The 21,433-nt window shown below is 43.1% G+C and overlaps 2 protein-coding genes across 2 annotated transcripts in view; both read left to right on the forward strand.

Annotated features, from left to right (window-relative positions):
- Positions 1-5,750: 5,750 nt before the first annotated feature.
- On the forward strand, positions 5,751-6,663 carry telo2 (TEL2, telomere maintenance 2, homolog (S. cerevisiae); the record flags this gene model as incomplete). Its single annotated transcript, XM_090201681.1, is given in 7 exon segments — positions 5,751-5,792; positions 5,794-5,992; positions 6,113-6,141; positions 6,143-6,177; positions 6,179-6,298; positions 6,390-6,495; positions 6,595-6,663. Coding segments are annotated over 7 exon segments (600 nt in total), but the record flags the coding sequence as incomplete, so codon positions are not given.
- An 11,846-nt stretch (positions 6,664-18,509) lies between these two features.
- Positions 18,510-21,433, forward strand: part of ift140 (intraflagellar transport 140 homolog (Chlamydomonas)) — a 62,361-nt gene continuing 59,437 nt past the window's right edge. Inside the window, exons 1-3 of the mRNA XM_021565195.3 lie at positions 18,510-19,105; positions 19,650-19,815; positions 20,097-20,318. Coding sequence (XP_021420870.3) covers positions 19,669-19,815; positions 20,097-20,318 — 369 coding nt within the window. The 5' untranslated portion in view covers positions 18,510-19,105; positions 19,650-19,668. The remainder of the gene's footprint in view (positions 19,106-19,649; positions 19,816-20,096; positions 20,319-21,433) is intronic.

Consider the following 21,433-nt stretch of genomic DNA (forward strand, 5'->3'; position numbering starts at 1 on the left):
TGACGCTCGGCATTCAGGCCAAAGATTTCAATCTTGTTTCTCATGGTCTGATAGTCCTTTAGGTGCCTTTTAGCAAACTCCAATCGGGCTGTCATGTGCCTTTTACTGAGGAGTGGCTTCCATCTGGCAACTCTACCATGCCTGATTGGTGGAGTGCTAGATCGTTGTCCTTCTGGAGGGTTGTCCCATCTCTACAGAAGAACTCTGGATCTCTGTCAGAGTGACCATCGTGTTCTTGGTGACCTCCCTGACCAAGGCCCTTCTCCCTCGATTACTCAGTTTAGCTGGGCGGCCATCTCTAGGAAGAGTTTTGGTGATTCCAAACTTCTTCCATTTAAGAATGATGGAGGCCACTGTGTTCTTGAGGACCTTCAATGGTGCAGACATTTTTTGGTACCCTTCTCCCGAACTGTGCCTCGACACAATTCTGTCTCGGAGCTCTACGACAATTCCTTCTACCTCATGGCTTGGTTTTTGCTCTGACATTCACTGTCAACTGTGGGACCTGATATAGACAGGTGTGTGCCTTTTACAAATCATATACAATCAATTGAATTTACCACAGGTGGACTCCAATCAAGTTGCAGAAACATCTCAAGGATGATCAATGGAAACAGGATGCACCTGAGCTTAATTTCGAGTCTCATAGCAAAGGATCTGAATACTTATGTAAATAAGGTATTTCTGTTTATTATTTTTTATAAATGTGCTAAAATGTTGCTTTGTCATTATGGGGTATTGTGTGTAGACTGATGAGGAATAACAACGTAACAAAATGTGGTAAAAGGTAAGGGATCTGAATACTTTCCGAAAGCACTGTGTCTAAGTTTTGAATATAAAACAACTTTGTCTAATACAATGGCTTGGCCTTAGCTCTCTCTTGTGTTGCCCATTCATTCCAGAGGAAGCCTTTCCTTCTTTATCACCCACTCCCCTGACCTATGGATACCCTCTCCATCCCAAGAACCAGAACCTCCTAAGCCAGGTCCCTGCCTTTTCACACTATGGGGAGGCAGGTAGCCTAGTGGTTAGAGTGTTGGGTCAGTAACTGAAAGGTTGCTAGCTCGAATCCCCGGGCTGACAAGGTACAAATCTGTCATTCTGCCCCTGAACACGGCCGTTAACCCACTGTTTCTAGGCCATCATTGTAAATAAGAATTGGTTCTTAACTGATTTGCCTAGTTAAATGAAGGTTCAATTTAAAACGATCAGCCTTTTCAATACTGGCCCCCTCCATCTCCAACCCATCATCCCCACCTGCAGGCTTTGGACATGTACTACCAGAGTCCACAGTCTTAGCTTTACTGACTACACACCATCCTCTCATACTGAGCAACAGTAGGGCAATTTCTACAATTATACTCTGTCCGATGGAGATCACTACCGTATAGTATCAGGGGGCTTCATTCTCACCACCACCGATAAAGGTACCACAGACCACCACCTACAGTATGACGAGCGTGTGTTGGAACATATGGGGCCTGTGTGTCCTCTGATGGAAGTCATGATGGTGGGAAGTATACCAGTGGTCCCTGTGGATGGTATAGGCTTGTGAAGTGTGCGGTTAACAGTCCAACGGTTCATGGATATTAACCCAAGAATGGATTTTTTTATTTCACCTTTATTTAACCAGGTAGGCCAGTTGAGAACAAGTTCTCATTTACAATTGCGGCCTGGCCAAGATAAAGCAAAGCAGTGCGACACAAACAACAACACAGAGTTACACATAAACAAACGTACAGTCAATAACACAATAGAAAATAAAAATAGAAAAATCTATGTACAGTATGTGCAAATGTAGAAGAGTAGGGAGGTAGGCAATAAATAGGCCCTAGTGGTGAAAATTAATTACAATTTAGCATTAATACTGGAGTGACAGATCTGCAGATGATTTTGTTCAGGTAGGGATACTGGGGTGCAAAAGAGCAAGAGGGTATGTAATAATATGGGGATGAGGTAGTTGGTGTGCTATTTACAGATTGGCTGTGTACAAGTATAGTGATCTGTAAGCTGCTCAGGCAGCTGATGCTTAAAATTAGAGAGGGAGATATAAGACTCCAGCTTCAGAGATTTTTGCAATTCATTCCAGTCATTGGCAGCAAAGAAGGGAGAGAAAGGCTGCCAAAGAAAGCGTTGGCTTTGGGGGTGACCAGTGCAATATACCTGCTGAACCGCGTGCTACGGGTGGGTGTTGCTATGGTAACCAGTGAGCTGAGATAAGGCTGGGCTTTACCTAGCAAAGACTTATAGATGACCTGGAGCCAATGGGTTTGGCGACGAATAGTGAGGGCCAGCCAATGAGAGCATACAGGTCGCAGTGGTGGGTAGTACATGGGGCTTTGGTGATAAAACAGATGGCATTCAGTTTGCTGAGTAGAGTGTTGGAGGCTATTTTGTAAATGACATCGCCGAAGTCAAGGATCGGTAGGATAGTCAGTTTTACGAGGGTATGTTTTGTGGCATGAGTGAAGAAGCCTTTGTTGCAAAATAGGAAGCCGAATCTAGATTTCATTTTGGATTGGATACGCTTAATGTTAGTCTGGAAGGAGAGTTTACAGTCTAACCAGACACCTAGGTATTTGTAGTTGTCCACATATTCTAAGTCAGAACCGTCCAGAGTAGTGATGCTAGTCAGGCGGGAGGGTGCGGGCAGCAATCGGTTGAAGAGCATGCACTTAGTTTTACTAGCATTTAAAAGCAGTTGGAGGCCACGGAAGGAGTGATGTATTGCGTTGAAGCTCGTTCGGAGGTTTGTTAACACAGTGTCCAAAGAAGGGCCAGATGTTTACAGAATGGTGTTTTCTGCATATAGGTGGATCAGAGAATCACCAGCTGCAAGAATAACATGTGCAACCAGAGAGGAAAATAATCAAATGGCTACCCGGATTATTTGCATTGTGTGCCCCCCCAACCCCTCTTTTTACGCTGCTGCTACTCTCTGTTTATCATATATGCATAGTCACATTAACTATACATTAATGTACATACTACCTCAATTGGGCCGACCAACCAGTGCTCCCACACATTGGCTAACCGGTCTATCTCCATTGTGTCCCGCCACCTACCACCCGCCAACCCCTCTTTTATGCCACTGCTACTCTCTGTTCATCATATATGCATAGTCACTTTAACCATATCTACATGTACATACTACCTCATTCAGCCTGACTGGTGTCTGTATGTAGCCTCGCTACTGTATATAGCCTGTCTTTTTACTGTTGTTTTATTTCTTTACTTACCTATTGTTCACCGAACACCTTTTTTTCCACTATTGGTTAGAGCCTGTAAGTAAGCATTTCACTGTAAGGTAAAACCTGTTGTATTCAGCGCACATGACAAATAAACTTTGATTTGATTTGACATCATTGATATTTACAGAGAAAAGAGTCGGCCCGTGAATTGAACCCTGTGGCAACCCCATGGAGACTGCCAGAGGTCCGGACAACAGGCCCTCCGATTTGACACACTGAACTCGGTCTGAGAAGTTGGTGAACCAGGAGAGGCAGTCATTTGAGGATTGTACAATAAAAAATCATTAGTACAATATTGAGGTTTCTATATGACCAGTACAATATTATCATATAATTGTATGTGTATTTTTATATCGTTCAAAATAGCTATATCGTTTATATCGTGAAAAATAGCTAGCTATTACTAGCTAGTTAGAGTAATAAATAGTTAATTTTTCAAGCAATTTGAACCTTAGCTTGTTTTCAGCTGTAGTATTTGTTCATTTCTGTTCATTCACTGCTTCAAACAATTTAAAATGTGTCGTTTATCACCCACGGTGTGGAAATCCAACCTGTCAGGCTGCCTAATGGTGGCTACTGGCTAGCTAGCTAAACATTCAGGTGAGTGCCTATCAAGTGTCTATCACTAGTATCTCCACGTGGGACCTCTTCTGTTGATGTATGTTTGAATGTCAATAGCAATTGGTCCAATAATAGCTATTATGGGATTGGGCTGTCAGTAGTTACTTAAATAAAATCTCATTATGCTGTTACCAAATGTATGTGTACTGAACAAAAATATAAATGCAACAATTTCAACGATTTTACTGAGTTACAGTTCATATAAGGAAATCTGTCAATTGAAATAAATTCAGTAGGCCCTAATCTATGTATTTCACATGACTGGGTAGGTGCATAGTCATGGGTGGACCTGGGAGCCAGGCCCAGCCAATCAGAATGAGTTTTCCCCCACAAAAGGGCGTTATTACAGACAGAAATATTTATCAGTTTCATCAGCTGTCCTGATGGCTGGTATCAGACGATCCCCCAGGTGAAGAAGCCGGGTGTGGAGGTCCTGGGCTGGCATACTTACACGTGGTCTGCAGTTGTGAGGCCTGTTGGACCTACTGCCAATTCTCTGAAATTATGTTGGAGGCGGCTTATGGTAGATAAATTAACTCTGGTCGACATTCCTGCTGTCAGCTTGCCAATTGCACGCTCCCTCAAATCTTGAGACATCTGTGGCATTGTGTTGTGTGAACAAACGGAACATTTTAGAGTGGACTTTTATTGTCCGCAGCACAAGGTGCACCTGTGTAATTATCATGCTGTTTAATCCGTTTTTTGATATGCCACACTTGTCAGGTGGATGGATTATCTTGGCAAAGGAGAAATGCTCACTATCAAGGATTTAAACAAATGTGTGCACAAAATTTGAGCGAAATAAGCTTTTTGTGCATATGGAACATTTTTGGGATGTTTAATTTCAGTTCATGAAACATGGGACCAACACTTTACATGTTGCGTTTATATTTTTGTTAGATATATGTAATGTGTAGCTAGGTAACGAGCTAGCTAAGTTATTTGAATGTAGTGATAGAAGTTAGAACACATGATCTATTATCTAACATAGATAATGTATGCATTGAAGCTCATCTTGTCCCGACCAGGTGCAGTTGAGGGATGCAGTCCCTAATCCCAGATGTTGTCCAACTCTCAGTGGGCCACTGTGTCTGAACTCTCAATACCTCCAAAGAAAAGGAGGTGACCAAAGCTCTACACACACTAACCAGTACCTGGACAGTGAGTCTCAGAGTACAATCCCCTCAGCTCAGCGAGCAGAGTTCAGTCGAGCCCACTACACCCAGGCCCTACAGTTTCTCATCATTGACATCAATGCTTATTGGTTCCAGCTTCTTTCCACTGCCCAGCGCACAGAATTGTGTTAGTGCTGATGGATGTTATCGCCGTAGTGAGGTGAGAAATATGTTGGGAGATGTTGATAGTGTATACTTGGTCCTACCAGCCCTCTCGGATTCTTATTAGAGCCATGGACCTCAGCGCGGCCAATGTGTATAACAGACCCAACGCTATGTCTTAATGTTAATCCTCGCTTGCAAGACGGTTTTGGAAACATTTGGAACTTCATATCATCAAGAAAGAATTTTACAAATACAAAAGATACACTTCATACACTCTCAGTGGAATTAAAGTTCCAAAGGTTTGCTAAACCCTATTGAAAGCGATGATTGTTAACATTTAAACAAAACGTCTGGGCTGTTTACACATTCCCCGTTACAGCGAGACAGGAAGGAAAATTGCATTACAATGCATTGACAGTCAATACAATGGGGCTATTGGATACTATAAAGAACTTTGTCTTAACTAGTGGGGACCTGTGTGATAATGATACTGGTGGGGACCTGTGTGATGATGATATACTCATCTCGTGTGTGTGTGTGTGTGTGTGTGTGTGTGTGTGTGTGTGTGTGTGTGTGAGAGAGAGTGAGTGATCTTCTATCTCCAGCAGGTCTGGACCGTTTGGTTAGCACCCTAGAGCGGGTTCCTTCAGAGCGGTCCTCTGACAGTCCTACTGTGGTCCCGCTGTCAGGTGACTGGTCCGCGACTGGTGGCTCTGCCTGACCTGACTGCCAACCAGTTGCATCACCACAACAAGACCCTCTTCCTCCCCCAGCTGTACTACCTACTACTGGCCAGAGGAATGCTCACCACGCTGGAGAGAACCTGCCAGGCTCTGAGAGGTTTGTATGTCTACTTGATATATTGCAGAAGATAGTACATTCTGTTTTAACTTTAACTGTCCTATGGGAAATGTATGTTATTATGTGTGTCACTCACTGTCAATACACTGTTGTTCCCAGATGGAAAATACTGCTCCCTGACGTTTTTCAGCCAAGGCACTGGGCAAGGCCTTTGTTCAGGGACATGGTATTTGGGGTTATGGCCCCTTGCCTCTCCTCCTGCACGCGTTCAGACATGGTGTGGCAGAGGCTGTGCTAAAAGCCGGCTAGCTAGAGTGTGCTCACTGGGCTAGTGCAGGCTGTCAAACGTTGAGAGAAAGGGTGATGGCTAGAGGTTATCGAAAGGTGTCAAAAAAGTATTTATCTTTCTCTTGCAATTTAAGTCTTCTTTTCCCACTAGGCCTGATGCTCTGTCCAGGATCATGGAGAACCTGGTGTTGAAGAACAAAAAGGCCCAGTTTGTCGTCACCTGTAAACTGCTTCTGCTCCAATACAAGTATGAGGTGAGAAAGTGAACTAGACTATGAGTCTAGTCAATCTGTCATTGTTGGGATTGGAAAAGCCTCTGTAATAGCAGAAGTCTTCATCTTATTTTCTTCCAGACTCATGTGTTAAGGATTCTTCTCGGCTACCTGGCACAGGATAGGGAGAGAAGGTAATTACTTATATAGGTGAGTGTTCAACAAGTAAGTATCAGGATAAGGTAAGACCCAGATGCAGACCGTGTCGAAGTAACAATGTTTATTACAGCAAGAGAGGCAAAGGTACAGGACAGCAGGCAGGCTCAGGGTCAGGGTCAGGTCAGGCAGAGGTCTGAAATCCAGATAGGGACAAAGGTACAGGACGGCAGTCAGGCAGGCTCAGGGTCAGGGTCAGGGTTAGGACAGGCAAGGGTCAAAATCCAGAAGGGCGAGAAAAAGAGAGGCTGTGAAAGAACAGGAGCTGACAGAATAAACGGTGGTAAGCTTGACAAACAAGACGAACTGGCAACAGATAAACAGAAAACACAGGTATAAGTACACAGGGATAATGGGGAAGATGGGCGACACTTGGAGGGGGGTGGAGACAAGCGCAAAGACAGGTGAAACAGATCAGGGCGTGACACAGTACCCTAGTATGTGACACTAGTATGTGACTGAGTGAGGTGTCTTAAACATGTCCATCGTTCCCTGCTGCGTATTCTGGTGTCGCCTCAGACAATGTCCCCATTGCTGGGACTTGACTATGTGATTCAATGGGGTGTCTGGTGTTTTGCAGGTGGCCACTTAGATGGGCAGAGCTCTGTTGGACTTTGTCTGGGCTGTACGCTACCGCGTTGACCAGCGAGTATATCTGAACACAGGTCATAAATAGGAAACTGTTTTCGTCTTTCGTCCAATCGGTCTATGGCTTACCCAACCTCTTTATTCCTAACACAGGATGGTGCGACAAGGAGTCCTATTTGCTGTCTGCTCTGTCTTTCTGAGCATGCCAAGTCAGAGTTTGCTGGTGGAGCTCCGTGATCAGCTATTTGAGACCAGAGCATGGCTGGCAGGTGAGACAGAATATAGCTACTACATGCAGTAGTAGAGACCAGCCTACTGAATCGCAACGTATTGGGCGGAGTTGGAGTTAATTTACCCAGCCAATTCAGGAAGTACGTATATCGACCGTAGTAGTAGTTTATTATGAATATTAAATGTAGGCCATATTTGGCAGCTAAGAGCTGAATTGCAGTGAATGATGATCATTCAGTTGGCTGCTGGTATGATGTACCGGGAGAGGTTAGTTCGGGTACCAGCCTGAGTCATGTTAAATTGCTCTCTGGTCCCCAGGTGATCTTCAGTCCTCTTCAGCTTCTCTGCATCCACACGGGACTTTGTAGGCGTACTCCTCTACTAATGGGCAGCACCCACTAGGGTGATGCTTAAGCCGCCACTGGCTCTAAAAAGCTTGAAGCAGTGGTCATCTACGTGTCCTTTGCCATTTCCACACTGCACTCTGCAATCTTTGGGAAGAATGTGGTTAAAAAGAGCACAGTCCACATGTTCATGCAGCTGCTCAGTGTGCGTCAGTCAGGGAATCCAGGAAATCCTGTCCTGCAAAGTTTTGTCGGTGACATCGTTCACTTATCAATGGGAATTTAAATTCTCCCAAGGATATTACCAATAGTCCAGAAGACTCTACATGTATGCTAGAAATGTTCCAATTGCAGGATCATGGAAACTTTAATTTAATGTACACGTTTTCAATGTGAATCAACTGTGTTAAATGTAGCCTTGCTTTTAAATGGCCACACCAGTAGAATTCCACTTTTTTGAGCTGGAAAATGATGGCCAGAGCTTACCCATGATATTGCACAACGATGTAAGTCATTAAGTCATCATTTTAGTCAAAGTATGATATTTCAGGCTTGAAGTGACTAAACCGAACTCCCCGCTTCATGCAAATTCGTGCCAATGATGTGTCTTTTTCCTATGAAATGATGTGTAAATTCTTTGAGAGTCAGCGTTTAGTTTCAGGGCTAGGTTTTATTTGAATGATACCACCCACCATCACGGCATTGTTTAGTAATCAGAAACATCTGCGAAGTTACGACTGAGCTGAGCAATATAATAGATCATCTTGGGCTACTGCAAAGATGGTGGATAAATGAAGAGAGTTCCCTCAGGCCATTCAACATTGAAAATAATTGTCAGTTCCAGTCTACTTAACGGAATGGGTCTCCCATAGACACCAATGCAATAGCAACTGGGTCTGATCTACTTAGTTCATTGACTTTCATTGAACCAGAAAAAAACAACAGCAAGTGGGACTGTCTTGCTTTCTTCTCCGTCTCTAGCTACAGCTTTTCGCTGTACCCTACACTTGGCTGCCTGGGCCAATGAGCAAATTTGGTGGTAAGGATAGGCAACAACACGTATGCCATGCTGATCCTCAACACTGGGGCCCCTCAGGGGTGTGTACTTAGTCCCCTCCTGTACTCCCTGTTCACACACAACTGCGTGGCCAAAAACGACTCCAACACCATCATTAAGTTTGTTTACGACACAACAAATCATTAAAATCCAGACAGAAAATATTTACACAAGAAGCAATCTAATATCACACAGTCAAACTCTCAGTCGTTTAGTAAGTTCTACATTCTGGGTTTCTCACTGTTAATAAACATCGCACAGCGTTTCAAAACAACGGTCACCAACAACGATGAAACAGCTTAGAGGGAGGAGGTCAGAGAACTGCCAGGACAACAACCTCTCCCTCAATGTGAGCAAGACAAAGGAGCTGATCGTGGACTACAGGTAAAGGAAGGGTCGAATAGGCCTGCATTAACATCTACGTGGCTGTAGTGGAGCAGGTTGAGAGTTTCAAGTTCCTTGGTGTCCACATAACCAACAAACTATCATGATCCAAACACACCAAGACAGTCGTGAAGAGGGCACAACAAAACCTTTTCCCCCTCAGGAGACTGAAAAGATTTGTTTACAGAGAGATTATTTCATTTATCACATTTCCAGTGGGTCAGAAGTTTACATACACTAAGTTGACTGTGCCTTTAAACAACTTGAAAATTCCAGAAAATTATGTCATGGCTTTAGAAGATTCTGATAGGCTAATTGACATAATTTGAGTCAATTGGAGGTGTACCTGTGGATGTATTTCAAGGCTTACCTTCAAACTCAGTACCTATTTGCTTTACATCATGGGAAAATCAAAATAAATCAGCCAAGACCTCAGAAGAAAAATTGTAGACCTCAACAAGTCTGGTTCATTCTTGGGAGCAATTTCCAAACGCCTGAAGGTACCACGTTTATCTGTACAAACAATAGTACGTAAGTATAAACACCATGGGACCATGCAGCCGTCATACTGCTCAGGAAGGTGACGTGTTCTGTCTCCTAGAGATGAACGTACTTTGGTGCGAAAGTGCAAATCAATCCCTGAACAACAGCAAAGGACCTTGTGAAAACGCTGGAGGAAACAGGTACAAAAGTATCTATATCCACAGTAAAATGCATCCTATATCGACATAACCTGAAAGGCCGCTCAGCAAGGAACAAGCCACTGCTCCAAACCGCCATAAAAAAGCCAGACTACGGTTTGGAACTCCACATGGGGACAAATATCACACTTTTTGAAGAAATGTCATCTGATCTGATGAAACAAAAATGTATCTGTTTGGCCATAATAACCATTGTTACGTTTGGAGGACAAAGGGGGAGGCTTGCAAGCCAAAAACACCATCCCAACTGTGAAGCACGGGGGGTTGCAGCATCATGTTGTGGGGGTGGTTTGCTGCAGGAGGGACTGGTGCACTTCACAAAAAGATGGCATCATGAGGGAGGAGAATTATGTGGATATATTGAAGCAACATGTCAAGACATCAGTCAGGAAGTTGAAGCTTGGTCACAAATGGGTCTTCCAAATGAACAATGACCACAAGCATACTTCCAAAGTTGTGGCAAAATGGCTTAATGACAACAAAGTCAAGGTATTGGAGTGGCCATCACAAAGCGCTGACCTCAATCCTATAGAACATTTGTGGGCAGAACTGAAAAAGCGTGTTGTGAGCAAGGAGGCCTATACAAACCTGACTCAGTTACATCAGCTCTGTCAGGAGGAATAGGCCAAAATTCACCCAATTTATTGTGGGAATCTTGTGGAAGGCTACCCGAAACGTTTGACCCAAGTTAAACAATTTAAAGGCAATGCACCAAATACTAATTGAGTGTATGTAAACTTCTGACCCACTGGGAATGTGATGAAAGAAATAAAAGCTGAAATAAATTATTCTCTCTACTATTATTCTGACATTTCACATTCTTAAAATAAAGTGGAGATCCTAATTGACCTAAGACAGCAAATTTTTACTAGGATTAAATGTCAGGAATTGTGAAACTATTTTTAAATGTATTTGACTAAGGTGTATGTAAACTTCCGACTTCAACTCTATATAGTAGGCAGTGTCAGAGGAAAGCCCATAAAATTGTCAGACTCCGGTCACCCGAGTCAAAGACTGTTTTCTCTGCTATGGCGCAGCAAGCGGTACCTGAGCGCCAAGTCTAGGACCAAAAGGCTTGGTCCAAAAGGCAAAACAGCTTCTACCCCCAAGCCATTAGACTGCTGAACAATTAATAAAATGGCCACCGGACCATTTACATTGACACCATTTACATTGACACGGACAGCTGTCAGTGCACTACTTGTTGTTATTTCTCCACTCCACGTGGAAATCACCCATGTGTATTAGCAGCCTGCGTCATTCTTCGCAGGTGGAACCTAAAGGACAATTTCTGCTATTGGACAGGAATTACGTCAAATTGCCCTCTGGTAGGAGCCTTTAAAAAAATATATTGCTTGAACAGCCTCATTGCTCCTTATGTTTTATGTCTACCTGTTTATGATAATGACGATTGTAATGGTCCAACCTGTGGTGCTGTTGACAGATGTAGCTGAAGGGGACCCTGATGGAGACTGCTGGAACCTGGCCGTGCAAAGCCTGGTGCTGCTGGAGAATAGTCTGAAGAATGGATTGGACCCTGCTCCACTGGGCCTGCCGTCACGATCACGACATGATGATGACATGATGATACACAGTGGACCTTGATGTCCTACCCCTCTGGTGCATAAAGGGCAACAGCCAGCGTTTTGGTTGCCACTGCCGGTGTACTGCCTTGGGACACTGGTTGTGAGAGGATTACAAATGATGCTTGCCACTAGGAACTGGCTGGCAGAGGGGCCGAGGATGTTACAGATCCTGGATCCTGGACACTGAAGGACGTCCTTTCAGTTAGAGCTGCAGGTGCGGCTGGCCCAGCATATCCTGGAACGAATGAATGCATGCCAAGCCAAAGGAAAGAGAGATGAATGACATGTATTAAAACGTTTGTGTGGAGGATGACTTTTTGCTCTCTTTTCTGCGCAGGAATATCCCTGTAATGTAGGCGTTTGTTTACACAGAAAGTCTCGTCAATGGTGTTACGCACACAAATACACACGTGTGCAATATGCATCCTTATCCCGGAGAAAGACCATGCGTGATGTGGACATATTTGTGTACCTCAACAAGATATTTTTTGGAAGATTATTTTCTGCTGCCTGAAAAGGAAGTGTCATGTATAAAAAAAAAAAAAGAGAAAGCACTAGCTCAGTTGCACGGGTGCCACTGTGTTTCTGTTCTCATGTTTGCTGTGACAATGAGTGTCAAGTAGTTGGCAAGACGGCACCAACAGATCTGGGACCAGGCTAGGTAAATTGCTCCGGGCTTCTTTATGTTTCAGAACCATTTAGGGGGCCAAACACTTACAAAGCCTTGCCCTCCTGAGTAGAATGAAGAATATTGTATTTTTCTGACAAGCAAAGGTACACAATCCGGAACACTTCATGTCGCATACAGTGCCTTGCGAAAGTATTCGGCCCCCTTGAACTTTGCGACCTTTTGCCACATTTCAGGCTTCAAACATAAAGATATAAAACTGTATTTTTTTGTGAAGAATCAACAACAACTGGGACACAATCATGAAGTGGAACGACATTTATTGGATATTTCAAACTTTTTTAACAAATCAAAAACTGAAAAATTGGGCGTGCAAAATTATTCAGCCCCCTTAAGTTAATACTTTGTAGCGCCACCTTTTGCTGCGATTACAGCTGTAAGTCGCTTGGGGTATGTCTCTATCAGTTTTGCACATCGAGAGACTGACATTTTTTCCCATTCCTCCTTGCAAAAACAGCTCGAGCTCAGTGAGGTTGGATGGAGAGCATTTGTGAACAGCAGTTTTCAGGTCTTTCCACAGATTCTCGATTGGATTCAGGTCTGGACTTTGACTTGGCCATTCTAACACCTGGATATGTTTATTTTTGAACCATTCCATTGTAGATTTTGCTTTATGTTTTGGATCATTGTCTTGTTGGAAGACAAATCTCCGTCCCAGTCTCAGGTCTTTTGCAGACTCCATCAGGTTTTCTTCCAGAATGGTCCTGTATTTGGCTCCATCCATCTTCCCATCAATTTTACCATCTTCCCTGTCCCTGCTGAAGAAAAGCAGGCCCAAACCATGATGCTGCCACCACCATATTTGACAGTGGGGATGGTGTGTTCAGCTGTGTTGCTTTTACGCCAAACATAACGTTTTGCATTGTTGCCAAAAAGTTCAATTTTGGTTTCATCTGACCAGAGCACCTTCTTCCACATGTTTGGTGTGTCTCCCAGGTGGCTTGTGGCAAACTTTAAACAACACTTTTTATGGATATCTTTAATAAATGGCTTTTTTGCCACTCTTCCATAAAGGCCAGATTTGTGCAATATACGACTGATTGTTGTCCTATGGACAGAGTCTCCCACCTCAGCTGTAGATCTCTGCAGTTCATCCAGAGTGATCATGGGCCTCTTGGCTGCATCTCTGATCAGTCTTCTCCTTGTATGAGCTGAAAGTTTAGAGGGACGGCCAGGTCTTGGTAGATTTGAGGTGGTCTGATACTCCTTCCATTTCAATATTATCGCTTGCACAGTGCTCCTTGGGATGTTTAAAGCTTGGGAAATCTTTTTGTATCCAAATCCAGCTTTAAACTTCTTCACAACAGTATCTCGGACCTGCCTGGTGTGTTCCTTGTTCTTCATGATGCTCTTTGCGCTTTTAACAGACCTCTGAGACTATCACAGTGCAGGTGCATTTATACGGAGACTTGATTACACACAGGTGGATTGTATTTATCATCATTAGTCATTTAGGTCAACATTGGATCATTCAGAGATCTTCACTGAACTTCTGGAGAGAGTTTGCTGCACTGAAAGTAAAGGGGCTGAATCATTTTGCACGCCCAATTTTTCAGTTTTTGATTTGTTAAAAAAGTTTGAAATATCAAAAAAATGTCATTCCACTTCATGATTGTGTCCCACTTGTTGTTGATTCTTCACAAAAAAATACAGTTTTATATCTTTATGTTTGAAGCCTGAAATGTGACAAAAGGTCGCAAAGTTCAAGGGGGCCGAATACTTTCGCAAGGCACTGTATGTGATGGACTGAATGTTAATCTCATACATTTTATGGTGTCCTCAAATCAAATGTACAGAATTCAAACAGAATCTTCAATATGAATAAAAAGTGCATTCGTAAAATATTCCGACCCCTTGACTTTTTAAACATTTTGTTACTTTACAGCTTTATTCTAAAATGGATGAAATAATTTTTTCCCCCGATTCAATCTACACATAATACCCCATAATGACAAAGCACAAATAGGTTTTTAGAAGTTTTTGCAAATGTATTACAAATAAAAAATGTACATAAGTATTACGACCTTTGCTCTGAGACTCGAAATTGAGCTCAGGTGCATCCTGTTCCCATTGATCATCCTTGAGATGTTTCTACAACTTATTCGGAGCCCACGTGTCATAAATTCAATTGATTGGACATGTTTTGGAAAGGCACACACCTGTCACTCGGGAGCTCCCGAGTGGTGCAGCGGTCTAAGGCACTGCATCTCAGTGCTAGAGTAGTCAACTGGACGTGATCGAGAGTCCCATAGGGCGGCGCACAATTGGCCCATCATCTTGGTTAGGGTTTGGCAGGGGTAGGCTGTCATTGTAAATAAGAATTTGTTCTTAACTGACTTGCCTATTTAAAAAAAAAAAAGTGTAATTCAATTAAATTAAAATATATATAAGGTCCCACAATTGACAGAGCAAAAACCAAGCCATGAGGTCGAAGGAATTGTCCGTCGAGCTCCGAGACAGGATTGTGTCGATACACAGATCTGGGAAAAGGTACCAAAACATTTCTGCAGCATTTAAGGTCCCCAAGAACACAGTGGCCTTGTTAAATGGAATGCGTTTTGACCAGCAAGACTCTTCCTAGTGCTGGCCACCCGGGCAAACTGAGCAATCGGAGGAGAAGGGCCTTGGTCAGGGAGGTGACTAAGAACCTGATGGTCACTCTGACAGAACTCCAGAGTCCCTCTCTGGAGATGGTAGAACCTTCCAGAAGGACAACCATCTCTGCAGCACTCCACCAATCAGGCCTTTATGGTAGGGTGGCCAGACAGAAGCCATTCCTCTGTAAAAAGGCACATGACAGCCCGCTTGGAGTTTGCCAAAAGGCACCTAAAAAACTCAGACCATGAGAAACAAGATTCCCTGAATTAACCAAGATTGAACTCTGGCCTGAATGCCAAGTGTCACGTCTGAAGGAAACCTGACACCATCCCTACAGTGAAGCATGGTGCTGACAGCATCATGCTGTGGGGATTTCTTTAAGCGAAAAGGACTGGGAGACTAGTCAGGATTGAGGGAAAGATGAAAAGAGCAAAGTACAGAGATCCTTCATGAAAACCTGCTCCAGAGCGCTCAGGACCTCAGATTGGGGTGAAGGTTCACCTTATAACAGGACAACGACCCTAAGCACACAGCCAAGACAACGCAGGAGTGGCTTCGAGACCAGTCTCTGAATGTCTTTGAGTGGCCCAGCCAGAGCCCGGACTCGAACCCGATCAAACATCTCTGGAGAGTCCTGAAAATAGCTGTGCAGTGATGGTCCCCATCCAACCTGACAGGGCTTGATAGGATCTGCAGAGAAGAATGGGAGAAACTCCCCAAATACAGGTGTGTCAAGCTTTTAGCTTCATACCCAATGAAGACTCAAGGCTGTAATTGCTGCCAAAGGTGCTTCAACAAAGTAGTGATTAAAGGGTCTGAAAACTTATGTAAATATGTTATTTCAGTTTTTACATTTTATACATTTGCAAACATTTCTAAAAAAACGTTTTTTGCTTTGTCATTATAGAGTGTTGTGTGTAGATAGATGAGGAGAAAAAAACGATTTTATACATTTTAGAATAAAGCTGTAACGTAACAAAATGTGGAAAAGTTAAGGGATCTGAATGCTTTCTGAATGCACTTTATGTCTCCACATCTGCACAGGTTCTGAGAATCTGTATCTTGAAGGAGAGTGCTATTTTTGTATTCAAGTTCGTTTTATTTACAAATCAGATGTATTTATAAAGCACTTTTTACATTTCAAAGTGCTTATACAGAAACCCAACCTAAAACCCCAATCAGCAAGCAATGCAGATGTATAAGCACAGTGGCTAGGAAAAACTCCCTAGAAAGGCAGGAACCTAGAAAGAAACCTAGAGAGGAACCAGGCTCTGAAGGGTGGCCAGTCCTCTTCTGGTTGTGCCGGGTGGACATTATAAGAGTACATGGCCATTAAGGCCAGAACATACTTCAAGATGTTCAAATGTTTATAGATGACCAGCAGGGTCAAATAATAATAATAATAATCAAATAATAATAATATCATTGCAACAGGTCAGCACCTCAGAAGTAAATGTTAGTTGGGTTTTCATAGCCAAGCATTCAGAGGTCGAGACAGCAAGTGCTGTAGAGAGGGTCGATAACAGCAGGTCTGGGACAAGGTAGCACATCTGGTGAACAGGTCAGGGTTCCATTGCCACAAGAAAAACAGCAGAAACTGAATCAGCAGCACGACCAGGTGGACTGGGGAGAACCAGGAGTCATCAGGCTAGGTAGTCATTAACTATGATCCTAGGACAGGTCCTTCGAGAGAGAGATGGGAGAATTAGAGGGAGCATACTGAAGTTCACACAGGACACCAGATAAGACAAGATCATTTATTTCACTTCCCCTAGCCCCCTGGCACATAAACTATTGCTATTACTGGGGGCTGAGACATGGGGGTCGGGGGACACTGTGAGGCAGGTATAACCCCACCCACAAAGCACAGCCCCTACACCACTAGAGGGATATCAACAGACCACAAACTTACTACCCTGAGACCAGACTGAATATAGTCCTTGAAGATCTCCTCCACAGAGGGGGTGCAAAACCGGACAGGAAGATTACGTCAGTGACTCAACCCACTCAAGTCGAGTACAGCGAAAATAGCCTGGCATGACATGACGCACCACCCCTCTTAGAGATGGCATGGAAGAGCACTAGTTAGCCAGTGACTCAGCCCCTGTAATAGGGTCAGAGGCAGAGAATCCCAGTGGAGAGAGGGAAGCCGGCCAGACAGAAACAGCTAGGGCGGTTCATCACTCCAGTGCCTTGCCTTTTAACTTCGCACCCCTGGGTCAAACTACACTCAAACTACACTCAATCATTAAGACCTACTGAAGAGATGAGTCTTCAGTAAAGACTTAAAAGGTCTACGTCTCTCACATGGGTAGGCAGACCATTCCATAAAAATGGAGCTCTATAGGAGAAAGCCCTGCCTACAGCTGTTCATTTAGAAATTCTAGGAACAATAAGGAGGCCTGAGTCTTGTGGTCGTAGGGTACGTGTAGGTATGTACAGCAGAGCAAAATTGGAGAGATAGGTAGGAGCAAGTCCATGAAATGCTTTGTAGGTTAACCTTGAAATCAGCCCTAGCCAATGAAACCAGTGTAGAGAGGCTAACACTGGAATATCAAATGATCAAATGTTTTGGTTCTAGTCAAGATTATTTATCTGGGTAGCCGGAGAGTAGAACACTGCAATAGTCTAATCTAGAAGTGACAAAACCATGGATTAGTTTTTCTGCGTCATTTTTGGATGAACATTTTCAGATTTTTGCAATGTTACGAAGAGCTGCCCTTGAAATATTATTGATATCTTTGTCAAGAGATATCAGTGTCCTGAGTAAGTCCGAGTTCCTTCACAGTTTTATTTGAGACGACTACAACCATCAAGATGAATTGTCAGATCAAACAGCAGATCTCTTTGTTTCTTGGGATCTAGAACTAGCATTTCTGTTTTGTCAAAGTTTAAAAGTAAAACATTTGCTGCCATCCACTTCCTTATGCCTGGGACACAGGTTTCCAGGTTAGGCAATTTTGGGGCTTCACCATGTTTCTTCGAAATGCACAGCTGTGTGTCCTCCGCATAGCAGTGAAAGTTGACATTCACCAAGAGGTAAAATATATAGTGAACAAAATATTTGTCCTAAAACGGACCATTGAGGAACACCGAAACGTACAATTGATTTGTCAGAGGACAAACCATCAACAAAGACAAACTGACATCTTTCTGACAGATAAGATCTAAACCAGGCAAGAACCTTGTCCGTGTAGTCCGACTAGGGTTTCTAATCTCTCCAAAAGAGTGTGGTGATCCATGGTGTCAAAAGTGGCACTAAGGTCTAGGAGCACGAGGACAGATGCAGAGCCTTGGTTTGACTCCATTAAAAGGTAATTTACCACATTCATGAGTGCAGTCTCAGTACTATTTGGACAAAGCTTATAGCCACTAAAGTTATATAAAGGTTAGATAAATAAAACTAAAACTAAACTATGATGGGGTCTAAAACCAGACTGGAGCGTTTCTTATACATTTTTCATTTTTAGGAAGCCAGTGAGTTGCTGCGCAACAGATTTTTCAAAAAATGTTGAGAGGAATGGGTAATTTGATATAAGCTGATTGTTTTTTGTTTTTTGGGGGGGCTTTTTCAGGATTTATTACTACAAATTTTAGTGAGTTTGGTATACATCCGGAGGATAGGGAGCCATTTATTATGTTCAATATAGGATTGCCAAGCACAGGAAGTAGCTTGTTCAGTAGGTTAGTTGGAATAGGGTCCAGTAGGCAGCTGGACCCTATTCCACAGAGCTGTAAGCAAACCTGTAAAAATGTAACGGTTGTGAGCAACATTCGATAACTGCGATTTACTCTCTCTAATTTCCGTAACTCCTCCTTGAACTGTATGGCGTAGATGGGGAGTGATTTGGGAAAGGGTTAGAAAGGCTGGACAGGGTTTGGGTGGTGTAGTGGGAGGAAAAACGGGAGGGAATTGGTGTCTATGGCTCTATTTCACTTTCTGAGAGGAACACGACTATTGAAGAAAATTTAATGTAGGTAGGCCGTGACTGGCCTCATACTCCAGTACAGTAGGTGGCGGTAAATGCTCCTTAAAGTTTGGATACGATCTGCCAATCCAATATCAAAGAAGAAGAAGAAGAAGAAGAACTCATCCTTGCCCACCCTTTCCGATGAGGTTGTCGGGGTAACTAGAAAGGACGCTTTTATCCCTCACACCGCAGCAGAGCAAAACCACAACAGTGGACAGTTGCCATTTATGTTGTTACGACTATTGACCATTTTTTTGGACTGCACATAGCTAGAAGAAAGCTTTTCAGGTAACTTCTCTATTCTCAGCATTTGGAACTCTAAATCCCTCGTAAATTGTAGCAAGCCGTTTTAATGCTAACGGGAGCTAACCATGGTATGCTATTTTTTGCAAAAGGCCCCAATGGATTAACGTTAGCTAACGGTAACTAGCTAATGCTAGCTAGCTGGTAGCCAATGTTTAGTTAGCATAGCGAAGATACCAAGTAAGCTAGCTTGTATTTTGTTGTAACTTTGTCCAATAAATATCCACATAAATCACAATTAACTAGGGGACCCAGTTGTACGGACATGTCCGTTTTAATTATCAGGTAGCTAACGCCAGCTGCCCAAATGTCAGTGTGATCATTCCAGCAGTTTCTAGCTAGCAAACGTTAGCTAGCTAACTTACTTGACAGCAGCAGTGGCTAATCTGTTGCTTGTTTATCTGATCAAGTCACTTGATGCAACACATACATCATATTTTACAATGTAAGTTTTCTTGGGACCCTTCTCCTCATCATCCTCCATTCCTCCTCCTAATGTTCCTCTTCCTCCTTTTCTTCCTCTCTACAGATAAGGCAGCACTGGGGACATGGCGGTGTACTTTGATCACCGTATCGAGGCCCCTGAGTCAAGCGGGGGCCCCTCTCAGGTGGCATGGCATCCCACTCAGCCTGTACTAGCAGTGGCCTCCAACAGCCCCACCACCGGGGGCAACATCGACCTTTACCTCCAACAGGTGAACCCCCCTCACCACACACTGCAGTTAGTCAGAGTTGCACCCATCCTGTCCTCAATCTGCAACTGACCAAATTATGCTATAGACTGACTGCATTGCCACATCAGACATCAGTCAATAGCTTCATGTTTATCAATTGCTGAGGGGAATTATAAACTCACTGCACTTTGCCTTTTGAAGACTGTTTAACCCCAGTAAACACTTGAAGAGTGGAGAAGATGTAGACAAGTATGAAACTGCTACTAATGGATTGACTGAACTGCTCTCCTGTCATCATGTAGGGGGAGCACGTAGGGAGCTGCCATGTGGACCGTCCCTTCCAGCCCACGGTGCTGTGTTGGCACCCCACCAAGCCTCTGCTGGCTCTGGGCTGGGAGACAGGCGAGGTGCTGCTGCTCACACACCCCTCTGGAGAGCAGACGCCGCTGCCCGCCACACATACTGCCTGCATCACCCTGCTGGAGTGGAGCAGCTCCGGCAGCCGCCTGATCACCGGGGATCAGGTGAGTGCGTGTGAACACAGACAAGTAGACACACACAAACAAACAAACCACACACACACACACAGACTACTAAGCATTTGAAATACATGCTAGAATATCAAAAGTAGTGAAGATATTTTCATAGTCCTCCGTCTTTGGGCTATTCCATGTAAAAGTCAACCTGAGCATGCACAAATAAAGTTAGTCATTTCCAAATAAAACCACATTCATAATTATCCTTAAAGTCTATACGTTGAAGTGCAGGCTTAATTTGACAAGTTTCGTGGCTCTTACAAAGCTCAGAGTGTGTTTTTCCACCAACAGCTATTATAGTTGCACAGATGAGATGTTAATGAAGCAATACAGACCAAATTGAAATGTCTTGAGATTCCTTTGCGTGTTCTACAGTCTTGTAAAGATAGGAGGGTGACTGAGACATGCAATGTAACATCCATAACGATTTTTACTTTGGATCATCTTAACAGTCTCTGTAATGATAACTTTCATCAAGGTTTTATATGGTCTATAATTGGTTTCTCTCTTCTCATTGTCAGTATCCTTTTTCAGTGGTATGATATCCTTAACATCCATAACGGTTGTGGATGTGATGGATATTGATGTATTTATCTTAGCTTCAGAAGCTTGTGCTTGTTCTGGCATTTATTCTTCAGACTTTCCCTGAAGCAATTGTTGCATTTTTGTGTTCTAGCTATGATTCTCTTGGAAAATATATGCTGAAATGCATTTCTCATACATGGTAGTACTGTTTTTTTTTTAAGATAGAAAGATGAGAAGAGTGTTTTTCAACAATCTGTGAGTAGTCCTGGAGTGTCATTTTTAAATGAAGGCTCATCTATTTGTAGTATAGGCACATGTACATTTGAAGTCTGAAGTTTACATACACCTTAGCCAAATAAAATACATTTAAACTCAGTTTTTCACAATTCCTGACATTTAATCCTAGTAAAAATTCCCTGTCTTAGGTCAGTTAGGATCACCACTTTATTTTAAGAATGTGAAATGTCAGAATAATAGTAGAGAGTGATTTATTTCTGCTTTTATTTCTTTCATCACATTCCCAGTGGGTCAGAAGTTTACATACACTCAATTAGTATTTGATAGCATTGCCTTGAAAT

The sequence above is a fragment of the Oncorhynchus mykiss genome, chromosome 16 (assembly GCF_057628025.1).
Source record: "Oncorhynchus mykiss isolate SJ-2025 chromosome 16, ASM5762802v1, whole genome shotgun sequence".
In the NCBI taxonomy this organism is placed as follows: domain Eukaryota; kingdom Metazoa; phylum Chordata; class Actinopteri; order Salmoniformes; family Salmonidae; genus Oncorhynchus; species Oncorhynchus mykiss.